Genomic DNA, 26431 nt, shown 5'->3' with positions numbered 1-26431 from the left:
TACAAAATGCAGTACAACTTTAAAAGTCCCATAGTCTTTAAGAACTTTCAACGATGTAAAAAGTCCAAAGTCTCAGGGCCAGAGAAATGTCTCAGTGGTTAAGAGTAGTTGCTGCTCTTCCAAAGGACTCAAGTTCAGTTCCCAGCATCCAGGCCAGGTTGCTTACAACCAACTATAACTCCAGCTCTAAGGGAATCCAAAGTCTCCTCTGGTCTTCAAGGGCACCCTCATTCATGTGTAGGCACGCATACTTACATATAATTTAAAATAATAAAACTCTTTTAAAAATCATTTAAGGTCTCTTAACTATGGGCTACTGTAAAACGAAAGGGGAAAAAAACAAATTATATACTTTCTTATTCCAAGAGGGGGAAATCAGGGCACAGTTATAGAGAAAAGCAAAACCCAAATCCAATGGTATAACTACATGAATGTCTGGCTTCTAAGACTCACTCATAAACTTCTGGGCTTCAAAGGGCTTGGGCAACCTAACCTGTCCATGTCTGTTAGCCCCAGCACACACAGCTTGTCTCCCAGGCTCAAGAGGGCTCTACACTGCACCTACCACTGTCCTTGGTGGTTGTTCTAGTCTCCTGGCAATCTCTTCTATACCTGAAGCTGCACCTTCAGCAACGGCCTCTCCCGGGACTCCTCAAGGAGACTCTGACCCTGTTTCAGAGTGCCAAGCCCCAGCTACATTCTATGACCCTTTCAGCCTTCAAAACCAGTACCATATGGTACTCATACATTATTTGTCACGTTCTTTTGCCATTTTTATATGCAGCCCCACCACCACCACCGCACATACACATTGGAACATAGCTTCCGTATGTTGATTCTGGGAAAACACAGTTCCCAGAAGACTTCACACGAATGAATGATGCTGGTCTCTTATTAATTACAGCTGATTCTTCAGCCTCAGCTAACCAGTGTCTATCATTCCATTGAAGCAAAGGTTTCACTTCCATGGATGCTTGATCCAAAATACAACATAAATGGCCCTGGTAGATTCTTTGAGGAACTTTCAAACTTCACAGTCTCTCAACATTTTTTTTCAGGTCCACACAGAACAACCCTCAAAACCCTGAGCAATCAATGGCTTTTCCAGCCCAAAGTTCCCAACACTTACACAATCCAACCTCAGAACAACCTACATGTGCATTACACCCCATTTCCTGGTACCAATTTCTATCCAGTTTGCTTCTGTTACCATCATAAACACCATGACCAAAAGCAACTCCAAGGAGAAAGGGTTTATTTGGATCTACAGATTAGTTCATCATTGAGGGAAACAAAGGCAGGAACTTAAGGCAGATGGAACCAGGACCCATGAGGATGCTGCTTCCTGGATCAGTTCCCCTGGCTTGCTTAGCTACTTTTCTTGTACAGTCCAGGCCCACCTACCTAGGGATGGTACCTCACACAAAGAACTACATCAATAATTAGCAATTAAGAAAATGCCTCACAGACATGATCATGGGCCAATTTCAGGGAGGCTATTTTTTTTTAAATTGCTAGTCCCTCTTCCCAGGTGACTCTAGGGTGGGCAAGTTGGCAACCACAGCCAACTTGGACAGTTTCCATCACAATGCTGTCAAATGTCATGTGTAGAATAGCCTGCGGGCCTTCACCACCACTTCCTCGCTGAGCACCAGATGAACACAGGGCCTCCTTTCATGGCATGACATGCAGTGGGGACATGCAGAATAAACATACCAATACATGCACAGATTCTGTGGTTACTGTCATAACAAAAACCACAGGATGAGGGCTGGAGATGTAGCTCCGCGAAGGAGCATTTGCCTAGTATATGTGAGGCTTTAGGTTCGATTCCCAAGCACTCTGAAAAGAAGGAAACGAGGAAGAGGGAAATGACACAGTAACGAGGAAGGATGATCTGCTACACACCGTGCTCTGATGAGTTCCACACATTCGGAGTAGATACTGAAAAGCAGAACCACAGGAAGTGGCTACAGTTAGAAGTGAGGGCTATGGTCACCAACTATGCGATGTGCACATAAATGGATGGAAATTACATCACACTCATGGTCAGGTGACATAGTTGAAAGGTCAAGGGAGACATTTGATCAGAGAGCTGAAGTAGAAAAGTCAGTCCTCAGGTAAATTGGAGGAAAGCCCTCTGAGTAGAGATCTCCAATAGCACTAAGACCCTGGGGATAGGAAATGCTTGAGCTGCTCACTTGAGGGTCAGTAGGACCAGTCAGTGTGAATCAAGCCAGGAACAGAACTGGTGTGGAAGTTAGGAGGAAGTCTTAGAACTATTCGATGTCTCCTTCCGAGACTGCCCCTGTTCACAGGTATTTGGAGAATGGAATAAAAGGAGAGTATGGTGGGAGGTACCATGGCTATGGAGGAGGAAGTGGAGTATCTAGCTAGACTGGGAAACAGAGGTAGAGGCAGGAACAAGAGAGCAAAGTTGGAAGGCAGAGGGTCTTGCCAGCCCCTTGAGTCTGAACTTGAACAGCCACCCTCCACTTTGCTGTCCTCAGACCCACCATGGAGGTGGAAGAGAGCACATCCTTCAGAGACAGAATTCCAATGACCCTTCCCCATCAGCTGCTTGGGAATACCCCAATCTAGACGAGGCTGAACATGCCATGCCTCGCTAGGGAGAAACGCAAATGTTTGCTCTGCCTGATTTCCTGGGGCCCAAGTTCACGGGCAGAAGGTTCCCAGTTCCCAACACTATAAGGGGCGAAGAACCAGCTGACAGAGACACACTTGAAGGCACTTGGAGTGGGCCTTAAGTGCCCAGCCGGCAGGGGAGACCGTCTCCAACTCCTGGAACGAGCTAGGGCAAAGTATTTTAGATTCTACTCATTTTGTTACCTCTCCCCAGCAGGCAGCAATAGAAACCCAATGACAATGACATCCGCCAAAGGCAGCCTTCAGGATCACACTTCCCTGCTGCGGGCTAGAAAATATGGTGGGGGCTACTTCCTGTTGTCAGCCGTCTCGGCACCTGGAGTCCCTGCAGCTCAGAGAGCCTAGAAGCAGTAGCAGGCCCTAGTAGTTCCAATGCTGATCTCCGGGACCTAGAAGACCTTCTGCATTGTTTGGCTAGTGGGCCAATTGCTGGTGCAGTCCCAGTAGCAGCGAAGTCACTTGCTGCTCAATTATTTCCTGCTCAACCTGGCAGCCACCAGCCTGCAGTTCACACTGATGCTGCCCTTCTGGTCTTCAGCAGGTCCTTCCGAAGATCTGTTTATAAGGTTTCGCTTAGAATCGCTGTAGTCAACACGCGTGCCTGCAGCTTCATGCCGGCACAGTGAACGTGATTCGCTATTGTATGGTGACTGGTGCACCAAACCCAGGCCAAGCACAGCTAGCTTATTCTGGGCACAGCACCATTGACTAAAGTGGGAAGTGGGCCTTTGTATCTGTTGTGCTCCCACAATGGTGTTCCCAAATGGTTGGCCAAAAGATACTGAGACCTGCAAACGATGGCAATTGCCTTCCTGCGGCCTCTGGCCCTGCTTGGAACCTGCTCAGGGCTGCTGTTGGACCTCCTTGCTGGAAGTTAAGGGCCCTGCCCTGATCCATTCAGAATCGCTCTGTGCTGGCTGCTGGCCCTGTGCTCTGCTACCAGTTTAACCAAGGGTCTGGGGCAGACCAGAAGCAGGTGTTCACCAACTAAATGGCAAGTCATGAGACTGAAGCTACTTGCCAGCACAGGCCCACCTCTTTCTTTTCTCCTGGTTTTCTCCAGAGCTCCCTTAAACCGCCTGCTGTGCCCGACTTTTGCCAGGGCCAGAGAGAGTTTGTGTGGGTTCAGCGAATCCCTGAGACCCGTGAGTTGACTCTGACAGCTGGGTCCCAGTACCATTGCTCTCCAACGAGGCCTAAGCCAGAAACGCAGTAAGACCTACCAGATGCTTGCTATTATCAGAACGCTCAGCAGATCGGGCCATTTGGGGTTGGGTGACTTCAGAACCAGTATTCTAGGGTCTCTCGGAGAAATGTCAATGGCTAGTTGGTGGAGATAACTTAAAATGGGTTTTTGCCTCCTGCCTTCCATGTGAGGCAGGGTGAATTCCTTCTTCCCTGGCCTCCTACCGAGAGCAGCGAGGATGAGAGAACCAAGGGAACTTGCATGCGTGGCCCTGTCAGTTCCTGGTACAGCCTCTGGAAACTCTGAGCTCCACTCACTGTCCTGGTACAGCCTCTGGAAACTCGGCTCCACTCACTGCCTTCACAGTCCCGCCTCCTACTCTGTTCCCTTTAATTTCACAAAAGAGCTGCAAAAGGGGAGGTCTGAGCCCTGTTTAAGAGCCTAGAGTAGAGGACCCATGGGCTCAAGAAGCCCTGTGAATGGCTGAAGATTTCAGAGGTGTTTGTTTGTTTGTTTGTTTGAAGAGTATTTATTATGTATACAATGTTCCTCCTGCATGTACACCTCCATACCAGAAGAAGGCTCCAGATCTCATTACAGATGGTTATGAGCCATCATGTGGTTGCAGGGAATTGAACTCAGGACCTCTGGAAGAGCAGCCAGTGTGCTTAACCTCTGAACCATCTCTCCAGCCCCAATTTCAGAGTTTTTTTTTTTTTAGATTGCATTTTTTTGTACACTGCATTTTGACCCTGTTATCTCTAAAGGCGGTTTGCTTTTCATCTCCTCCAGATCCCTGAGGCATGGCTGATCCCAAACAGTATCAGCAGTATTCCTGAGCATGCTAAATGCTGCAGAAAAGGAAGCTGTGAAGGCAACCAAAGGTCTTGATGCCTGGCAGCTTGGAGAATGAGGTGAACTGGTCATCTTGTCTCCAGGCTGGGTGGAGCACCAGTGGCTTAGCAAGCCACAGGTGACAGGAACTGAGATTGGTAGTAACAGGTTTCAGCCCCTAGCTATGGAGTTATGCAAGATCTTTCCAGATTTCCTAAACCTGGGGCTCATGAGGAAGGCAGTTTCCTGTCCTAGTATGTATTCTAGCAGGGACTGATTGGTCACACTCACTGCTGAAGATTAAATTAATGCATCTGGTAGGATATAGAACAGTGGTCCTCAATCTATGGGTCATGACCCTTTTAGGGGTCAAAGGACCCTTTCACAGGGTCACCATCGGAAAACAGCTATTTACATTATGATTCGTAACACTATCAACATTATAATTATGAAGTAACAACAAAAATAACTTTATAGTTAGGGGGTCACAACAACATGAGGAACTGTATTGAAGGGTCACAGCATTAGGAAGGCTGAGAACCACTGGTGTAGAGTGACTGATTTCAGCAATCCCTTTTAACTTGGCTGATATGGAACATGTGGAGCATAAAGTTCACATCTATCTGCATAATGTGTGCCTCAGCGGTAGGTATCACCCCTGCTCCCCAAGTGCATCTGAGGACAGCTAACTTCAGTCCTTTCTGTGGTAGGAAAGGCTTGCTTTGTTTACAAAAACAGAACCTCCATTACTGTGCATTTTCAACGCATGTCCCTTAGGGAGAGTCTGAGGGCTAGACCAAAATCTACTGAAATTGCCTCTTTGCAAAGACCTGCCAATGAAATTCATGTTCCAACCAAACTTCTTTATCTTTCTGCAGCCTGTCCTCTGAGTTAGGACCTGCCCTCAGACCTAAGATCAGGGCCTCCCTCCCAACTGAACATTTGATATGTCTAGGAGCCACAAGCTCATGAATCAGAAATAAGAGTTTCTGCCAGACAGTGGGGGAACACACCTTTAATCACAGCACTCAGAAGGCAGAGGCATGGTGGTGTATGCTTTTAATACCAGCACTCAGGAGGCAGTGACAGATGACCTCTTGTGAAGTCAAGGCCAGCCTGCCTGGTCTTCTGTATAGTTCAACCAGGGGTATGTAGTGAGACTCTTTCAAATTAATTAATTAATTAATTTAAAAAAAAAAAAAACACCAGTCTTCTTAAACAGCTCCTCCTTATGGGCACTGAGCTCCCAGGCAGAAATATCCCTGTTTTCTTCAGCCTTGCTTTCCTACTTAGCACCTGTTAGTCAGGGTTCTCTGGAGAAACAGAATTTATAGAATAAACCTACATATATGAAGAAGGAGGATTTGTTAGGATGGCTTACAGGTTTTCTTCCAGAGTTTCCCCTGGATTCAAGATTGTTCCAGAAGTTCACATTCCTGGGGGCTGGGCTGTCTGTCTATTCGCTCAGCCGCTTATTCCCCACACTCCCTTTAGATGATCATCTCGGTTAATCCTCACGCTGTCTTCGGAAAGCACATTTTGTTGTCAGTTCACAGAAGGGTGAACTGAGGCCCCGAGGAAGAACACAGCTAATCAGCAACCATGTTCACATAGGACGTCATGTCCCAACTGGGATGTCCGTGATACACAGTCAGACCAGAGTTAATCAAAATGGGATTGTATGCCGGGCGGTGGTGGCACAGGCCCTTTAATTAATCCCAGCCCTTGGGAGGCAGGACGGTAGGAGGATCTCCTGAGTTCAAGGATGATCCTACTTCACAAAGTGAGTTCCAGGACAGCCAGGGCTACTCAAAGAAGCCCTGTCTCAAAACCAAAACAACAACCCAAAAGATGGAGTTATACAAATGAATGTGGAGATGGTTTGATACTTTCCACAGTTTTGTTTGTTTGTTTTGTTGCATTGTTTCCATTCCCTTTGTTGGGTTTTAGGAGATCTGTTGTTTTTGGTTGTAAGATAAAGACCACAAGTAGCTTTAGGCTAGCTTTGAGCCTTCACTATGTAATTGAGGATAAACCTTGCACTTCTTTTGTTTGTTTCTCTCTCTCTCCTCTCTCCTCTCTCTCTCTCTCCTCCTCATCCTCTCTCTCTCTCTCTCTCTCTCTCTCTCTCTGTGGGGTGTTGTGTGTGATGTGTGTGTGTATGTGTGTGTGTGTGTGTGTGTAATGTGGGGACACGTGCATGTGGGTGAAATTGATGTTGGAGATCATCCTGAATTGCTCTTCTCTGAGTCTCTCAGTCAAACCCAGAAGTCACCAGTACAGCTGGTATTGTTAGCCAGCTTGAATTTAAGGGGTAACTGGAGTTTCAAACTCTGGTCCTAGTTTGTGCCTGGCAAACACTTTAACTTTTGAGCCATCTTCCTAACCCCATAACTTTGAACTTCTACTCCACTGTTCGAGTGCTAGGATTCCATGTGTGTGCCACAGAGCCTGATGTATGGGCTTTGGGGACCAGATCCAGGGCTGGATCCATGCTATGAAAGCACTCGGCCAATGACACTAAATCCCTAGTCATTTGCTTTTTGTTTGTTTGTTAAAGGAGACAGAATCTGGCTATGTTGCCCAGGCTGGCCTGGACCTCCTGCATTCAAGCAATCCTCCTGTCTCAGCTCCCAAGTTGCTAGAATTGTATGCATATCACTTTGACTAAATTTTAAGTTCTGTCTTCCAAAGTCATACAGTTTGTAGTTGGCTCCATAAAACTATAGCTATGGATCCCTATTTGTTTATATTAAAAACAGCACCCCGTTCGCCATTCTCAACTCACTGATAGTCTCAGAAAATGTTCCACGTATGCCCTGTCTTGGCTGCTTGATAACCAAGACCTTGCAGGATAAAGCCCAGAATCCTTAGCTTCTTCCATGCCTCTGTGTGACTACAGTCTTCCTAACAAATGCTCTCATGCCCTGTACCCCAAACATGTCCACTCATGCTGCTTCACTCCCTGTGAGTGCCAGACCCACAACATTCTGCTAGAGTGGGCATGTCTTGTGCCTCCACGACCTCTTGCTTATTCTGTCCTGCAGGCCATCCCCTGCCTCTACATCTTAGAATCCCTTCCCGCTTTCCAGCATCTCTAGCATGTTTTGCTCCCTGAGGGAGACCATAGATATAGCTCAGTGGTTAGAGTAGTTGCACAGCATGTTTGAAGCTCTGGTTTTGATCCCAGCACTGCATAAAAGGGCATGATGGTGGATGCTTGTGAGCCCCATCCTTGGCTCATGGCAACTTCAAGGTCAACCTGAGACACGTGAAATCCTGCCTTAAAAATAAATCAGAAAATGAAACACTCAGAGGTCTGACTGAAAAAAGTTTCCAGCCCCTGCTGGCCAGCTATCTTCATCTGAACTCCCCCACATCTGGGGCCAAGAGTCGTTTTCCCCTAAGGTACTACTGAGTGGTTCTGCCTCTCAGGGGCAGGCTCACCTTCCTTCATTGAGTAGAAGCTTCTGTTAGTCCAATCTGATTTGTTTGTAGCCCCTCCACAGCACTGTTGGGCTTGAAGCAGCATCCAAGGTTCCTCATGAAAACAGAAATGTGTGTGGCTGTGTCTTCTGACCTTTCCACATTCTGTCTCTGCTCTTCCTTTCCTTATTAAGATGTCAAGTCAACAGGGACCTGCCAACCAGCTCTCAGTTCTCTGGGGTGGGGGCCGGGGATGGGCCCTTCTGCTGTTGACAAGGATCTCCCAAGTGACACATTTCATGAGCTGAAAAATGTGTGTGTGTGTGTGTGTGTGTGTGTGTGTGTTGGTGTGTTTATGAGGTCACTTCTGCAGGGATCTAGTTGTCCCCAAATGAATTTTCAGCACTTCCCCTGTGGAGGCAACAACATAGGCAGGGGACCAAAACTGCCCTTAATTAGGTCAGCAAGACATGGACTCATAAACCATGGAATGTATGAGCTCTGAAGCCAGTGGCCTTGTCTCGGGGATGTCAACATTAAGGTCTAGAGACGAGCACTAGATCATGCAAGCAATGAATGTTACAACCTGCCTCCACCAGTCTAGCAGAGTCCTAGGAGGATGGCAGCTTCCTAGCCTCTGGTGCAGGGTGCCCAGTCACCAAGTTTCTCTGGCACTGAGAGGATTCTCAGCATCGCACACTCAATGCTAAAACTGAGAAAGTCTTAGGCAAACCATGGTGGCATCACCCTATTGCTGTGGGTCATGGCTTCTTTCTCCTCCCTAACCCTAAAGCCTCCAACCAAGCTTCAGAAGAAAATAAAAAACAAAACTCTCTGAAGCCCAGATGTGAGCGTCAGATGAACCCCCTGGGATCAGTGCTGTGGCTTGGCCTGGCAGGGAACCGGGCTGCCAGCCATCGCCCTGCCGTGGCCACTTCCACCACCCTGCTGTGGACACTTCCCCCCTCTGCAGCTTTGCTTTCTTTACACCAAAGGCACAATTTTCAAAGCTCTGTCGGGGTTGTTTGACTTTGATCTCTACAAACATTTCTTTTGATAAGTACCAGACCCTCACGTGATGTATGTTTCAAGAGTCTGTTCAGCAATATGCTGGCATGCCTTCTGGTTGTTCTGCAGTTTAGGACGGTCCGGTCAACTCTGTCCCTAACCCCTATGTGACCATAAGCAAACATCTGCATACCTTGGTTTACCCACGTATGACATGGGAACTGCGGGAATCTGCTTCATAGAATAGCTCTGGAATCTGAAAGAGAAACCACTGAAGATTCATTCTTCTGGCACACAGCGAGTGCTCAGGAAGAAGTTGACATGTGCCATCCCTGATGGCTCTGGGTCTAGTCTATGCCTTCTTCCAAAAACTGGAGAAGTCAGCCAGGGATCAATGGGGACACAGATTTGCCAGTGGATGAAGATGTAAGATTTCTCTCTCCTGACCCTTGACTCAAACTGTACTCATAAATATGTAGGAGTTTCCGGGGAGAGGCATTGCTTTAGGGCCACTTTTCTCAGGAAACGGTGAGAACCTCGCTGGAGCTCCAGAGGACAAACTTTCGGTTCCTGCAGTTCAGAAGTATCACGGTAGGGGGCAGCACAAGCAGGTGGAGGTGAAAAAATGAAACCAAAGTTGGCATGAGGAGTGCTGAAGGACTTTCAAGGCTTTGTAACGCTCCCCACCCCCCACCTCCGACCTTCGGCATTACTCCAGGGGCTGGCAAAGACAGATGGAGGTGGTATGTACGGAAAGGAGCTGGACTGAGGGAAAAGTCACAGGCCTAAGCATCAGGACACAGCTCCTCACCTCCTCTGTTTCTTATTTAACATGTGATGTGAATTGAGGCTTTTTTTCCCCTCCGAACCTCCCTCTTTCTGAGATATCCAAGTCAAAATCAGTGATGTTTTTTTTTCCAAACTCAACTTTGTTTTAATTCTTTGTGTCTTGATTTCTATACCTGACACTATGCAAGCTGTACAGTAACGTACATTGTTTCTACGACACGGCATTTGCATCATGGGAAGTCATCATGGCAGAAGTCTGAAGCAGCTGTTCACATTGCAAGAATGCACACACACACACACACACACACACACACACCAGGGGGAGGGTTGCTGTGGCATGGCTTCCTTTTCCTCCTGGCTCTAAAGACTCCAAACAAATTTCAGGTTGCAAACAATTCAGCACTTGTTCACAGAAGTACAGTCTTGAGCTTTCTGAGCAAGTGCTCTACCAACAAGCTACCTCCTCAGTCTGAGTTTAAACTCAGATATCTAGAACCTTTCTAAATAAAGGACTGGGCCCAGCAGTAGCTGACCCTTAGATCAGACTTGAAGAAGCCAATCTCATAGGCTCCTCTGGCCTCCTCGCTTGCCCATCTGGCTGTCCATCAGGCAGACCTGAACATCAGAGTTCTTAGGATTGCATTTAAAATCCCTTTCAATCAACCAAGAAATACTTCATAATGCCTCCAAAATGAAGGTTTCATTGAAAAAAATGTGTAACTGGACTGCACATAATAACCAGAGTGGAGAGATGGATGCCAGATTGCCTTCCCCAATATGGCTTCTGCCATACCTTAGCCATGTGACCTGGAACAATTCACCTAATAGCCTGCCCCAGACTTCCCTTACCCTCCCAATGATAATATGACCTTCCTCCCAGGACTACAATGAGACTGCTTGCTATGAAAGCATAGTGATGAGTGAGGTACCTGAGATGCGGACAACAAAAAGCAGGTAATAGGAGACAGGACGGTGGGTAACTGGAGGGTTTGAATGCACCCAGGACTGTGGAGGAAGCCCAGCTCTGTCATTTGCTCACTGGGAGTTACTGGACAAAGCCTTTGAATCATCTATGCTGAGGCCCTTGTAGTACTGGAAATGCTTCTGCATAATGGAGACCTCCAAGAGAATAGTCACGAAAGTGCTGCTCGCTGCTGTTGACTGGCTTCCACAGCATTCTCAAGCTTGCTGCCCACCCCTTCTAAGGCTGGGGCATGGATATTGATCTGAAAGACAAAGAGATTTTTCCAGGCACAATGGCAGCATTGTGAGCCATGGGGCTCACAGTTTCCTTGCTGAACTTTCAACCTGAAGGAATGCCATTCTGGGCCTGGGTGGTAAGGCGTTGGGAGCCAGCCCAGAACTCCATCTGCCAGTCAATTGAGGGTGGACAGAGGAGGGACCAACCTGAAGCATCCTTGTACAGCAATCTTCTTTTTGAATAGAAGACTCAGGGGCTCAGAATGGGGAAGAGACGTGCCTGGTCCTCTAGAGCCAACTAAAGGTGGTATGGAGGCCACAGCCCAAACTTCCTGTGGATGTTTACTCACACCAGGGCTTATGTCCCCAAAGAACATTTTAAACATGTCCACAGCCAGGCAGCGGTGGCACACACCTTTAATGCCAGCACTTGGGAGGCAAAGGCGGGTGGATCTCTGTGAGTTCAAGGCCAGCCTGATCTACAAGAGCTAGTTCTAGGACAGGCTCCAAAAAGATAAACATGTACATATCAGAAAATTATCCTTTTTAGCCAAAACAATCCTGGGCAACAAAAGAACTTCTGGAAGCATCACAATCCCTGACTTCAAACTCTACTACAGAGCTACAGTACTGAAAACAGCCTGGTACTGGCATAAGAACAGACAGGAGGACCAATGGAACTGAATAGAAGACCCGGATATCAATCCACACATCTTCGAACACCTGATCTTTGATAAAGAAGCAAAAAATATCAAATGGAAAAAAAGAAAGCATATTTAACAAGTGGTGCTGGCATAGCTGGATATCAACATGTAGAAAAATGAAAATAGACCCATATCTATCACCATGCACAAAACTCAAGTCCAAATGGATCAAAGACCTCAACATAAAGCCAGCCACATGGAAACTTATACATGATAAAGTGGGAAGTACACTTGAATGCATTGGCACAGGGAACCACTTCCTAAATAGAACTCCAGCAGCACAGACACTGAGAGAAACAATTAATAAATAGAACCTCCTGAAACTGAAAAGCTCCTGTAAAGTGAAGGACAGAGTCAACAAGACAAAACGACAGCCTACAGAATGGGAAAAGATCTTAGCCAACCCCACATCAGGCAGAGGTCTGATCTCCAAACTATACAAAGAACTCAAGAAATCAGACACCAAAAGATCACATAATCCAATAAAAAAAATGGAGTATAGACCTTAACAGAGAACTCTCAACAGAGGAATCTAAAATGGCTGAAAGACACTTAAGGAAATGTTCAACATCCTTAGTCATCAGAGAAATGCAAATCAAAACTCTGAGATTCCATCTTACACCTGTAAGAATGGCCAAGATAAAAAACACTGGTGACAGCTTATGCTGGAGAGGTTGTGGGGAAAAGGGAACACTTCTGCATTGCTGGTGGGAATGCAAGCTGGTACAACCCCTTTGGATGTCAGTGTGACGATTTCTCAGAAAATTAGGAAACAACCTTCCTCAAGACCCAGTAATACCACTTTTGGATATATTTCCAAAGGATGCTCAATCGTGCCACAAGGACATAAGCTTCACTATGTTCATAGCAGCTTTGTTTGTCATAGCCAGAACCTGGAAACAGCCTAAATGCCCCTCAATCAAAGAATAGATTTTAAAAAAAGTGGTACATTTATACAATGGAGTACTACACAGCAGAAAAAAATAACAACAGCTTGAATTTTGCAGGAAAATGGATGAAACTAGAAAACATTATTTTGAGTGAGGTAACCCAGACACAGAAAGACAATTATCACATGTACTCATTCATAGGTGGTTTTTAAAAATAAAGCAAAGAAAGCCAGCCTACAAACCACAATCCCAGAGAACTTAGACAACAATGAGGACACTAAGAGAGATTTACATAGAGCTAATCTACATGGGAAGTAGAAAGAGACAAGATCTCCTGAGTAAATTGGGAGCATGGGGATGTTGGGGGAGGATTGAAGGGGGGAGGTGAGAGGCAGGGAGGGGAGCAGAGAAAAATTTAGAGCTCAATGAATATCAATAAAAATGTATAAAAAAAGAACACTTACTGCTTTTCAGAGGACCCAGGTTTTGTTCCCAGCACCTACGCAGTAGGTCACAACTATCCTTAACTCTTGTCCCAGGGGATCAGACATCCTCTTCTGAACTCCTTAGGTGCCAATGATATGTGTGGTGCACACACATATATGCAGCCAGATCACTCATGCACATAAAATAAAATAAATAATTCAGAAAGAATGACTGATGTAACTCTGAAATTAGTGGTTTTTAGGTCAGCATCCTGGGATACTTTCTACAGCACAGCAGAGAGTCAATGCTGTATCAGAAGAGAGCACAATCTACTGTGGATACCTAGGAACAAGTCGCTGGAGGAGAGGGCCACCCAAGGGTGAAAACTACGAGCCTCATCTGCCTGAGCACTGAGCCACCTGGAGAAACCAAGAGCTTAAGCACTCTGAACCATCGTCTTGCCATCAAGGTAGACAGTAAAGCCTTCCTGGAGGATGTGTCTCCTGACCACTGAGAAAGGAAAGGAGGGATGCATACCCAAAGGATGGAGAAGTGCTTCAGTCTCCTGGAAGCTTCAGAGTATATGGGAACTTTACCTGCTAAATATCAATGCTTCAGCTAGCCCCACCCTCCCTAATAGTATGCTCTGACAGTTTTATATCAGGGAAGCATACCAGGGGAGGAGTCAAGTAACTGGGAAAGAAGATTGCCCACTAATGGGATGCCAAAAGCCCAGATGATTTTTCATATACTCAAATGCCAGCACTAGTCACCCAGATGACTTTGTCTGCCTCCCTTTCCGATACTTACGTGTTGAAGGAATGGCAGGCTGCTTCCCACCACCCGACTAGCTTTACCCAAAATAATTACATGGAAACTGTATTCTTTTAAACACTGCCAGGCCCATTAGTTTCAGCCTCTTATTGACTAATTTTCACATCTTGCTTTAACCCATATTTAGTAATCTGTGTAGCACCACGAGGGGTGGCTTACCAGGAAAGATCTTAACCTGCGTCTGTCTCCGAGAGGAGAGGCATGGCGATTCTCTGAGGCGTCTGCCTCACTGCCTTCTTCCCAGCATCCTGTTCTGTTTACTCCACCTAACTAATTTTCTGTCCTACCAAAGGGCCAAGGCAGTTTCTTTATTAACCAATGAAGGTAACACATAGACAGATGACCCTCCTCCATCACTTATGGGGGATGCCACTACTATACATGCTGACTAGATGGGGAGGGGCAGGTATGCTCAAGGTCATTTTGATCACAAAAAGGGAAAATCAGTTTTTCTTTTTTTTAAGATTTATTTATTATGTATAAAGTGTTCTGCCTGCATATATGCCCGTGGGCCAGAAGAGGGCACCAGATCTCATTATGGATGGTTGTAAGCCACTATGTGGGTGCCGGAAATTGAACTGAGTCTCAAAAAAAAAAAAAAAAAAAAAAAACCAAAAAACAAAAAACAAAAAAAAAAAGAACCTCTGAAGACCAGTCAGTGCTCTTAACTGCTGAACCATCTCTGCAGGCCAGATCCATTTTTCTAATAGATAATGATGATTAAGTACCTTCCTTGCCAACCATGTGGTATACACATTGCAGACCCTTGGCATGACCACAGAAGTAATGGACAAATACTATCAAGGTGGCCTCTCCTTCACTAGATACCTCTCTGCTGATTTGCACATCCCCTGACAGCTTGTACCTGCAGATAAACCTCTGCTAGGAATTGAACTCGGGTCCTCTGGATTGAGCCATCTCTCCAGCACTAAACCTGTTTTAATTCATCATAACATTGCTCTACAGGAAAAGCAAATGGAGGAACAAATAAGATCAAATACATCACCGGGTGGTGGTGGTGCACACCTTTAATCCCAGCAATCAGGAGGCAGAGGCAGGCGGATCTCTGTAAATTTGAGGCCAGCCTGGTCTATAAGAGCTAGTTCCAGGACAGGCATTAAAGCTACACAGAGAAATTCTGTCTCGCAAAACTGAAAAAACGAACAAACATACCAACAACGTCCTGGGGTCTATACATTCAATATGCTGTTGATTTCCTCCCATTCACCAAACATCCAAACACCTCTCATGGCTTCTTCTGCGCTTCTAGGGCCTGCCCCCTACTTGCAGCAGTACCCACAAACCACTAACAGTGTCGGCCAAGAGAGATGGCATCCATCTGGACCTTCATGATATTCCCCTCTTTGACCAAATACCTACTTTACCCCTCCGTCTTTCTCTCCAGCTCATACCCCCAGACCACTAATGTACTGTCGAACAAACCATTACCAGTTTAACCTGTACACCACCTCCTTTCTTCCTTCGATGTAAGGGAAAGATAGCCCCCTGCATAGACAACCCGCTGCCAGGATTCTGTACCTCTGTTGTGATTATTCCACAGGCTTATCTACGTGAGGAAGAAGAGGCACCATTGCACCTACAAACTAATGGATGCGAGTACCCCTTCCTTTACTGGTAAGAATAGTACTTGTCTTGTCGTCTCTCTTGGATCTGCTGGGCCTGCAACAAAGGCCATCGTCCAGACACATCATCTGGCAGAGGACTTCAGAGACAAACTCAATCAGGCAATGACATCCACTACTGACAGCTTCGGATTCCCCCAGAGACAGATTGGCTCTCTTGCTGGGGCTGTGCTCCAAAACAGAAGAGCGCTGGATCTAATAACTGCTGACACGGAGGGATTTGCTTGGCATCGGGGGAGAAATGTTTCTATGTAAGTGAGTCAAATGTGCTTGAAACTAATGTCAATACCCTCAAAAACTCCACGAAGACTTGCTCTCAAAATTCCAGCCCTTAGAGCAACTTAGCAGATTTAATAACCCCTTGTCTTCCTGACTCCTACCTTTATCCCTCCTCCAATTATGCTATGTTTTATTTTTATGCTTTGCCACCTGCCTCATTCAGTTCCTCCAATGGCAGATCACCACCACTGCTAAAATCACCACGAGTTAGGTCATGGTTCACTACCAAGCCCTGGTCTCTTCCGATGCAGATGATAGGTTCCTCAGAGCTTATAACACCTCTCCATTATAAAATAAAAGGAAGATGTTGGGAGGCCCCGCTCATCAGAGGTTCCAGTCTACCATAGCTTTAGTCCCAGCACTCAGAAGGCAGAGGCAGGCCGACTTCCGTTTCAGCAATTCCTATCTCATCTTTCATATTCAAACTATCAAATTTCTCCGGTTGATCCCCAAACCTTTCCATAGCCAATTTGTCCAGGTGGTAGCTGTATAAAGATTGTGATCCTCTGGCTTTTTTTTTTTTTTAATCTAGCAGACATCATGGAAACAGTCTGGGCTGGGGCTCTGTGCCACTCAGTGACAATGCGTTGCCTAGCATGCAGAAGGGTCTGTCTTTGATTTCCAGCACTGCCATCAAAACCAAACTGAGGCTAGATATGATGGCCCATGCCTTCAGTCCCAGCACTCAGAAGGCAGAGTAGCAAGGAGATCTCTTGCTCACAGTGAGTTGCTGTTTCAAAAAATCAAAAACAAGCCAGAAAGTAACCATTTTGTTTCCTCATTATATTGTTTTTTCTATCCCATCCAGTTCCCTTTTATTTGCTGTAGATGAGCGGTAAAATCTAAAGGAGGATGTAGCCAAATAAACTCCTTCTTTCTTTTTGATTTTTCAGAGACAGGGTTTCTCTGTGTAACTTGAGACCGTCCTGGAACTCCCAGCTGTAGACCTGGCTGGCCTTGAACTCACAGAGATCCACCTGCCTCTCTCCCACCCCCAACCCAGTGCTTGGACATTTGCCACCACTGCCTGGCCCCAAATAAACTGTTTCTGGTGAGATTAAATAGCGTCATTCTTCTCAGTAAATACGTAAGGTACCATATATAACCGAAAACAAGCTGTTGACCTTGTCACTCATGACGACACATTATTTCACTGATATTCTATTTCTAGATTAGGACAGTAAATTAAAAGCCTACTGTTCCTGCCACGGTTTAAGCAGATGATATTTATATTTATGTATTTAGAAGGTGTTGTGTAGCTTTCCTTGGGATCCATGAACAAACGTCTGTTTTGACGGGGCACCGGTCGACAGATTCATTGCACCCATTGAGTTCAGCTTGGTGAGTTTATTGGGGTTACTTGTAGGAGTGTGGGTGACCCAAAGCCCATCCCAGCTTGGTGAGGACTCAGGAAAGCATAGTTGGAGCTCTCTGGGAAACGAAATGTCCTTCTTTTCTTTCTAACCTTCCTGAGCCTTGCAAGTTCAGTTAGCTTCTTTTTCAACTGTATTTTAAATTACAAGTGTGAGCGTTCTCTCCTGCCACCATAGGGATCTCAGGGACGGAACTCAAGTCACCGGTTAGCAGGGGTTGGGAGTTTCCTCCCGCTGAGCCGTGTCGCCAACTCTTAGAATCTGCGAGGTGCTCGGGTTCGCCCGGGCTTTGGTGGGGAGCTGCTTTGGGGCTGCGCCTAGCACACGCCCAGCTCCAGGCTGCGCGGGAAGCGTCTGGTTGACTGACACCCAAGCCCGCAGGAGGCCAGCTTCCTTCCCCAGCCTTACCTCAGAGAATAGGAGATTCTGACCGCTAGAGGGCCGTTTAGACATTTTTATTAAACAGCAAAAGTTTGGACTTATGGCAGCAGAAGCAAAAAATAATTTGTTTCGTGAAATATTTTACAAAAAAAAGAGAGAAAAGAAAAAGAAAAAGAGGAAAGGTTGGAAAAGATATTTTAATGTATGATACTACTTGAAACAAACTAAAATAATGTCATTCCTTTGAAAGTGCCTAGAAAAGAACTGTCTCCAACTGCCCGGCTAGCTCAGTCGGTAGAGCATGGGACTCTTAATCCCAGGGTCGTGGGTTCGAGCCCCACGTTGGGCGGTTCAGTTTTCACTTTTCCAGGTCTGCACCTGACGTTGCTTATTGTCAAACAATCCAGTTCTGAAACAACCATACAGATGAAGCTGGTGTCGAAAGACAGCATTAGTAAAGGTGTGGTTCAGTGGGTAAAGGAACATTGACTCAACCGGTTCTAAGGGTTGTAATTCTGTTCCTGGAGCCCTCGTGGTTGAAAGTACAGAAATGACTCTCAGAAGTTGTTCCTTGCCCCCCCCCCACACACATGATTTATTATTACTTATTATTATTATAAGAAAGATTTAAACGAAAAGCAGCAAAAATCCTAAAAGGCTATTCTGCTTAGATTTTTCTCTTTTTCTTTTCTTTTGTTTTGTTTTTTGTTTTGTGTTTTTGTGTTTTGTTTTGTTTTTTCGAGACAGCGTTTCTCTGTAGCTTTGGAACCTGTACTGGAAATAGCTCTTGTAGACCATGCTGGGCTCAAACTCACAAAGATCCGCCTACCTCTACCTCCGGAGTGCACCACCACCGCCCAGCGGTAAACATTTTTTTATTTCTATTTCAATGTTCTATTTAAGGACGGTCTGAAGTGAAATGGTAACAAGAGCACCATAACATGAAAATTAATGAAATCATAGAGTTCTCAAACATTGCGTAAGCGATCTTTATTTTTTATTTAATTTGTCTGTGGTTTTGAAGTTTGATTTGGAGAACAGCGCCAATATCTTTCTAAACTACTATAAAATGGCATTGACTTCAGCCTGTGGTGGCGCATGCCTTTAATTCCAGCACTTGGGAGATAGAGGCAGGTGGATCTCTGTGAATTCAAGGCCAGCCTGGTCTACAAGAGCTAGTTCCAGGACAAGCTCCAAAGCTACAGAGAAACCCTGTCTCAAAAAAAAAAAAAAAAAAAATTGCATTGACTATATGCAATCAGAAACACACTATTAGGTTTTTTTGTTGTTTTTTAATCACCTTTCCTTTTCTTTTTATTAAAGTTAGTGATTGAGCAGGCAGATCTCTGTGAGTTCGAGACCAGCCTGGTCTACAAGAGCTAGTTCCAGGACAGGCTCTAAAAAGCTGCAGAGAAACCCTGTCTCGAAAAACCAAAAAAAAATAAATAAACAAAAATAAAGTTAGTGATTGAAATTGCAGTATCTTTTGTTCTTTTAGAGATCCCTTTCTTTATAGATTTTTCCCAAAACAATTCCCACTGAGGAAAATGTTGCTTTTATATTGACAGTTCCAAGTTCTTAAATATTTCAGTCATTTTTCAGCAATTCTTTGTTGTTTTGTTTTTAGTGTTTCAAGACAGGGCTACTCTGTGTGGCCTGGAACTCTGAACTCTATCCACCTGTTTCTGCTGTGCTGGGGTTAAAGGCACACACCACCACCGCTCACTTCCTTTAGCCCTTCTTAAATGCCCTCCACAATTATTTTGTTATCATCAATTCAAAATAAGGTTTCAGATTTGAAAGACAAAACATGAACAATTCCCTGAAATCACCAAGCCCGCTGTTGCAAAATAACAAAGAACAAAGCAAGAAGGGGGAGGGGGAGAGGGAGGAGAGCAAAGAGAGGGAGGAAGATGCTCGGAGAGTCTAATTACGGAAACGCTGAGACTCTAGGTGATCAGAGGCATGGAATTTTCCAGGACAGCAGAGAAGCAGCAAACTGTAAACTGAGGATGAGAACACAGTGAAAACCCCATACATCTATTTAGTACAAATCAGTGTAACAGACATAAGTGTGTCTGTCCAACCCGCTCCCACTCCTGTGTTAAAGTCCCTAATCCCCACGATCTCAGAAAGTCGTTTTATTTAGAAATAGCGTCATGGATGATGGAATTAGTCTGGATGAAGTCAGGGCAGGCTCCAAATCCAGTATGACCGACCGCTGGCCTCCACACAAAGGAGAAATCTGGCGAAGACATGCCTTCAGACAAATGGGACATCTGTGAAGATGAAGGCAGAGAAGGCAGCTTAGTTTCCATGAATTAAGGAACTCCAAATACTGTCAGCGAACTACCAGAGGCTTGGGGAGACACACACAACGGATTCTAGTCCTTATCCTCAGAAAACCATCACTATCAACACCTTCATTCCAGCCCCTAAACTGTGAAAACACCCATTTCTCTTGACCTAGCTCTAGTACTTTGTTCTAGATGCTGCTGGAAATGAATATAATCTGCATTTTAGTAGTTTTCATTTCAAATTTATTCTGTTCTGAAGTATCTCATAAATGAAGTAGAGAAACTAAACTCCTGGCTCCTCATACGCCCAATCTAGTTCTTGTGTTTGTTAATGTGGTAGGGGGAGTTGGTAGGGTTTGAAACCAGGGCTTAGTTTAAACTACCCTCCCCCACCTTCTTAAAAGTTGCTTTGAGACAAGGTCTCACTGTGGCATTCCACCTGGCCTGGAAATTGTTGTATAAACAAGGCTGTATCCCAGTGTTAGTCGCTTTTCCATTGTTGTGGCAGAGCACAGTGACCAAGGCACCTTATAAAAGAAAGTGTTTAGAGCCAGGCCATGGTGGCGCAAGCCTTTAACCCCAGCACTCAGGAGGCAGAGGCAGGTGGATCTCTGTGAGTTCGAGGCTAGTCTGATCTACAAGAGCTACTTCTAGAATAGCTAGGACTGTTATACATAGAAACCCTGTCTCGGCGGGGCATGGGGTGTTTAATCAGGCCTTTCAGAGGATTAGAGTCCATGAAGGCAAAGCAAAGGCACCTAGACAGAAACAGCTGAGAGCTCATACCTTGATAAGAAAATAGGATGCAGAGGCTTGCTGGCAATGGTGTGAGTCTTTTGAAACCTCATATCCTACCCCCCCCCCGTGACACCCCTCCTCCAACAACACCACACCTCCTAATCCTTTCCCAACATTTCCACCAATGGAGGTAGGCACCAAGTATTCAAACATGAATCTGTGGAAGGTATTATCATTCAAACCACCACAAATGGGACCACACTTTAACCAACAGTGCTTAGTTATGCATACCTATTTAAATGTTTTGTTACATATTAATTTTGTATACATGTATGTGTTGTGTGCTTTTGTGTGTGTGTTAGAGAGGGGGAGAGGGAAAAGGAGAGAGCACGCCACAGTAGCATGCATTTGGAGGGCAGAGGATAACGTTTGGGAACAGCTGTCTCTCTCCTTCCACCATATGGGTCCCAGAGACCAAGCTCGGGTTGTCAGGCCTGGCTTTTACGCACTGAATCATCTCAGTGGCCCAGTTACATTATGTGCGTCTCTTGTCCTCTACATAAACCCAAACCTCATGCCGGAATCCTGAAGATAAAGTGGGGGAGGGTGCTAATAGAACACATAATTTGTTCCTTTCCCAGTGTAGCCACACTGTGTGTCATTGAATATCTTTTCTTTACTTTTCACTACTATGTGTCTGTTACGTTGACCTATTGAGAATAGGCTAAGCCTGGCTTGTTAGAGATGCCTGGCTTATTAGAGAAGCCAGGCCCCAAGCTCTGACACTGACTACTCAAGTAATATTACCTATTTTTCAAAAGCAAAAAGGGCTTTACCCTCTTTATCCCAGTAATTACCTCTCATCACCAATGGTAGGACAACCAGGCATTGTGTCATTTGTTGGGGAAGCTGACCAATCCCTTGTCTGAGGGGCGTGACCCCTCCGGAGCATGAAATACCTTTAAAAGATCCGTGTTTTGGTTGTTTGCTCTCTTGGTTCCCTGCTCTTCGCTGGAACTCTGGCTCTGTAAGTTTCTCCCATTTTCCCCTTTTATTAAAGCTGAGCATTTTTATATAAGGCTAGTTTGGTTATTTCCAATTGCGACCGACCACGCCCGCTACAGTCATTCTCAAGGGACACAAAGAGAACCATGTATGTTCATGCCAAATTTGAGCATGGTGGCACATGACTGTAATTCTATCATTCAGTAACTGGAGGCAAGAGAATGGGCCTTGCTGATGCAGTTGGTTTGACATTAGTATGGGATACATGAGACCCTATCTCAAAGGTAAAATAAGGGCTATGGAGATGGCTCAATGGATAATTGACCTCAGTTGAAATCCACAGAACCCATAGAAAGCAGGAGGCGGGGCTGAGAAGGCTTTATATGGACTCAGGGGTATAAATTATGTGTATATCTATATGTATATATATATATATATATATATATAAAATAAAAAAGGGGGAGGGACGGATTAACTGGTGATCTGAAGGAATAATTGATTTTTGTGAGTTATTGTTTTTTAAAAAAAACTATATGAGTGTTGATTCTTGTATATTGATATATTGAACATTATATGAGAGTATGATACTACCTCTGTTTGAAACAATTGTTATATTGACATTGTTTACCATATTGCACTGTACATTTCTACCTCAGATATTATTTATGTAAGGACCCTGTTTACATTTGGAAATCATTGTCTTCATTTATTGCACAGTTGTCTATTCTATTAGTCATACAGTTACATAAGTGTTGAAAATTATATGTTGGTCATATTTATATTTAGGACAATCAGGTTTTTTAGACACATAGAGGTTGTATTTAGTATAGATAGCATAATCTTCAACCTCTTAAAGAGCTGTAAAACATGGCCTTTAATCTAACCTAGAGTTTTGTATTTATGAGACACAATCACTCCTGGCAACAATGCTCTACTCCCGAAAAAAACGTTGAGCACCAAAGACACTCCACTGGGAGTTTGTCTTCTACTTGGCAGAACTGGCCTTGGGACAAAGAAAAGCCCATACCTCCATTACTGACTAAACTACGAAATATCCATAAGTGGATAAAACAAATTGTCTTATCTTGCCAAGACAGGATAGGATTGTTCTAACTAAAGGTTCCTTGGCCGTTGTATAATGGTATGTCAGGTTTTTTTCCAGGCCTCAGCCAAAAGTGGGTTGCCTCAACATTGCTATCAAGACTTCGTGTGGTTGCCCAGGTAGTCAATTGTCTCTGTCTTCTGTTGCACATTTTGGAAGTTTCCTCGTTTGTGCTTCCTGGTTGCTTTGGTAATTTTACTCTCCTTCTGCAGATCTTTGATGGGGTTGAAGATTAGATAATGGTAGCTACCTTCTAGATTATTTAGACTTCCCAAAGTAGAGTGATTAAAAAAATTTTCGTTATATACTCCTCGCCTGATATTGTTTACTTCTTGTAATTTTATATGATCTGTTCCCATTGTATATAGTTGTATTTGGTTTCTAAATCTGTCTTATTTAGACAAAAGGGGGAGATGTTGGGGCAGCTGGCCCAATCCCTGCGTTCAGGGGCGTGGCTGCCCCAGCGGAGTAGCATTCCCCTTAAATAGGATCGGGGCGCCGAAGGAGCCCCGTTTGGTTCTCCCCCTGCGTACCTTCTGCTCCACTGGACCCTTGGATCTGTAAGTTCCCTTATTTTCCCTTCTATTAAAACTGATGTTATTATAAAGGACTACTGTGGTTATTTCCCTAAACCCTATAACCGCTGGTACCTTGCGGTACACTGGCTCAATGGATAATTGACCTCAGTTGAAATCCACAGAACCCATAGAAAGCAGGAGGGCGGGCTGAGTGGCTGAAATCCCAACATTCCTACGTCTGATCCTCAGGTTTTCAGACTCTGCAGTGGGCATGTGGTGTGGGATGCTTTTTCGGTATGCTGTGAATATGTTTTATTACCATTGGTTAATAAAGAAGCTGGTTTGGCCAATACCCAGGCAGAATAGAGCCAGGCAGGAAATCTAAACAGAGATACAGGGGAAAAAAGGGCAGAGTCAGAGAGATGCCTGCAGTTGTTGGGAGAAGCAAGATGTGAGGTGGACAACTCACAAGCCTCGTGGTAAAATATAGAATGATAAAAATGGGGTTAATTTAATATGTAAGAAACTAGTTAAGAAGAAACTTGCACTAAAAGGCCAAACAGTTTGTAATTAATATAAACCCTCAGAAGGGGTTATTTGGAAACTGAAGGGCGGGAGAGCAATCTTCAGTACAGGCAAGCATGCACCCCCACTTAAATATACAACACAAGACACATAATGTGTATACAGATGGATAAACAAATGCATTTATAAAATCAAAGTCATGCCATACATTCAAAACAGCTCAGGTTTTTCAGAATTTCAGTGTCATAAACAAATACTGTTACCACCATTAACAGGGTGTGTGTTGTGTATACTTTGTGCCACAGAACCCTCCTCCAATCCTGGTGGCAGTCAGTTAAGCCAATGAAGCTCTTTTCTTATGTTTTCAGATATGTAGAATAAAAAGCATAAGATAGGGTGGTGGTGGCGCACGCCTTAATCCCAGCACTAGGAAGGCAGAGGTAGTCAGATCTCTGTGAGTTCGAGGCCAGCCTGGTCTACAGAGCGAGTTCCAGGACAGGCTCCCAAAGCTACAGAGAAACCTTGCCCCACCCTAGCAAAAAAAGCAATAGATTATAAAAGTATTTAATTTTAGTAAAAATAAAGGCTATCAGCACGCATTTAATCCCAGCACTCGGGAGGCAGAGGCAGGCAGATCTCTGAGTTCGAGGCCAGCCTGGTCTACAAGAGCTAGTTCCAGGACAGTCTCTAGAAACTACAGGGAAACCCTGTCTTGAAAACCAAAAAAAAAAAAAATTACTTTTTTCATATAATTTATACTTTATTTTTGGTTTTTTCTTTTTTTTTACATTTTATTGATATTTATTGAACTCTACATTTTTCTCTGCTCCCCTACCTGCCTCTCAGCCCTCCCCTCTTCAAGCCTCCCCCAAGGTCTCCATATTCTCAATTTACTCAGGAGATCTTGTCTTTTTATTCTTTCTACTTAGTCTGATTAGATTAGATGCTAACTAAGTCTCTCTTAGTGTCCTCATTGTTGTCTAAATTCTCTGGGATTGTGGTTTGTAGGCTGGCTTTCTTTGCTTTATGCTTAAAAACCACCTATGAAGCCAGGAACTCAGAAGGCAGAGGCAGGCAAGGGCTAGTTTCAGGATATGGCTATGACAAACAAAGCTGCTATGAACATAGTTGAGCACATGTCCTTGTGGCACAATTGAGCAACCTTTGGATATATACCCAAAGGTGGTATTACTGGGTCTTGAGGAAGGTTGTTTCCTAATTTTCTGAGATATCGCCACACTGACATCCAAAGGGGTTGTACTAGTTTGTGCTCCTACCAGCAGTGCAAGAGTGTTCCCTTTGCCCCCACAACCTCTCCAGCATAAAGCTGTCCTCCAGATGCGGTTTTTATCTTGGCCATTCTTACAGGTGTAAGATGGAAATCTCAGAGTTGTTTTGATTTGCATTTCTCTGATGACTAAGGATGTTGAACATTTCCTTAAGTGTCTTTCAGCCATTTTAGATTCCTCTGTTATGGTCTGGTCAATCATTTTTTTTTTATTGGATTATGTGTTCTTTTAGTGTCCAATTTCTTGAGTCCTTTGCATATTTTGGAGATCAGACCTGCCTGATGTGGGGTTAGTGGAGATCTTTTCCCATTCTGTAGGCTGTCGTTTTGTCTTGTTGACCGTGTCCTTCGCTTTACAGAAGCTTTTCAGTTCCAGGAGGTCCCATTTATTGTCTCTCTCAGTGTCTGTGCTGCTGGGGTTCTATTTAGGAAGTGGTCTCCTGTGCCAATGTGTTCAAGTGTACTTCCCACTTTCTCTTCTATAAGGTTCAATATGGCTGGCTATATGTTGAGGTCTTTGATCCATTTGGACTTGAGTTTTGTGCATGGTGATAGATATGGGTCTATTTTCATTTTTCTACATGTTGATATCCAGCTATGCCAGCACCACTTGTTAAATATGCTTTCTTTTTTTCCATTTGATATTTTTTGCTTCTTTAACAAAGATCAGGTGTTCGAAGATGTGTGGATTGATATCCGGGTCTTCTATTCAGTTCCATTGGTCCTCCTGTCTGTTCTTATGCCAGCTATCAAATACTTAAACATATGGTAGGTACATTGCTTTAACATTACTCTATTTAGTAATAGGATCTGGTTGAGGTCTAGTAACAAAAAAAAATTCAAGATCTCTGCTTATTCTTAACTATGCCACTGTGTGTGTGTCCATACCTGCAAATGCAGATGCCCGGAGACACCAGAGGCATCGGATCCTCCAGGACCTGTAGTTACAGGTGGTTAAGAGTTGTCTGACAACAGCTCGGAATGAATCTTGGATCCTCTGTAATAGCAGCGCATGTTCTTAACCACTGAGTCATCTCTCTAGGCCTCAAGCACAGTAATTTTAAAGCAGTGATGAACGTAAATGGTTGTTTCTGAAATGTACGCAAGAACTGTAATGTGTGTAATGTTAGATAAGAAAGCAGCCTAATTTCTGCTGGCAGAAACGTCATAGGTGCTGCGAATTGGCATGGCTTATCATCTTCAATTTTTATATTTTAAAGTATTTTGTTTATTTTATTAACAATTTTATTACATTTACTTGTTGTGTGTTTATGTGGGGGGCACTGTGGCAGTGTGTGTGTGTGTGTAGGTGTGTGTG

General features: G+C 44.5%; 1 protein-coding gene and 1 non-coding gene across 2 annotated transcripts in view; both read left to right on the top strand.

Annotated features, from left to right (window-relative positions):
- Positions 1-3658: 3658 nt before the first annotated feature.
- Morf4l1 (mortality factor 4 like 1) overlaps positions 3659-26431 on the top strand; it is a 50314-nt gene continuing 27541 nt past the window's right edge. Inside the window, exons 1-2 of the mRNA XM_042054734.1 lie at positions 3659-3812; positions 4792-4941. Of these exons, the coding sequence (XP_041910668.1) occupies positions 3659-3812; positions 4792-4941 (304 nt within the window). The remainder of the gene's footprint in view (positions 3813-4791; positions 4942-26431) is intronic.
- Positions 17917-17989, top strand: Trnak-cuu. The gene has a single exon. It is a non-coding gene; the product is annotated as a tRNA-Lys (tRNA).

This window comes from Arvicola amphibius, chromosome 3, assembly GCF_903992535.2.
Source record: "Arvicola amphibius chromosome 3, mArvAmp1.2, whole genome shotgun sequence".
Classification (NCBI taxonomy): domain Eukaryota; kingdom Metazoa; phylum Chordata; class Mammalia; order Rodentia; family Cricetidae; genus Arvicola; species Arvicola amphibius.
This window is presented reverse-complemented; position numbering and strand designations above follow the sequence as displayed.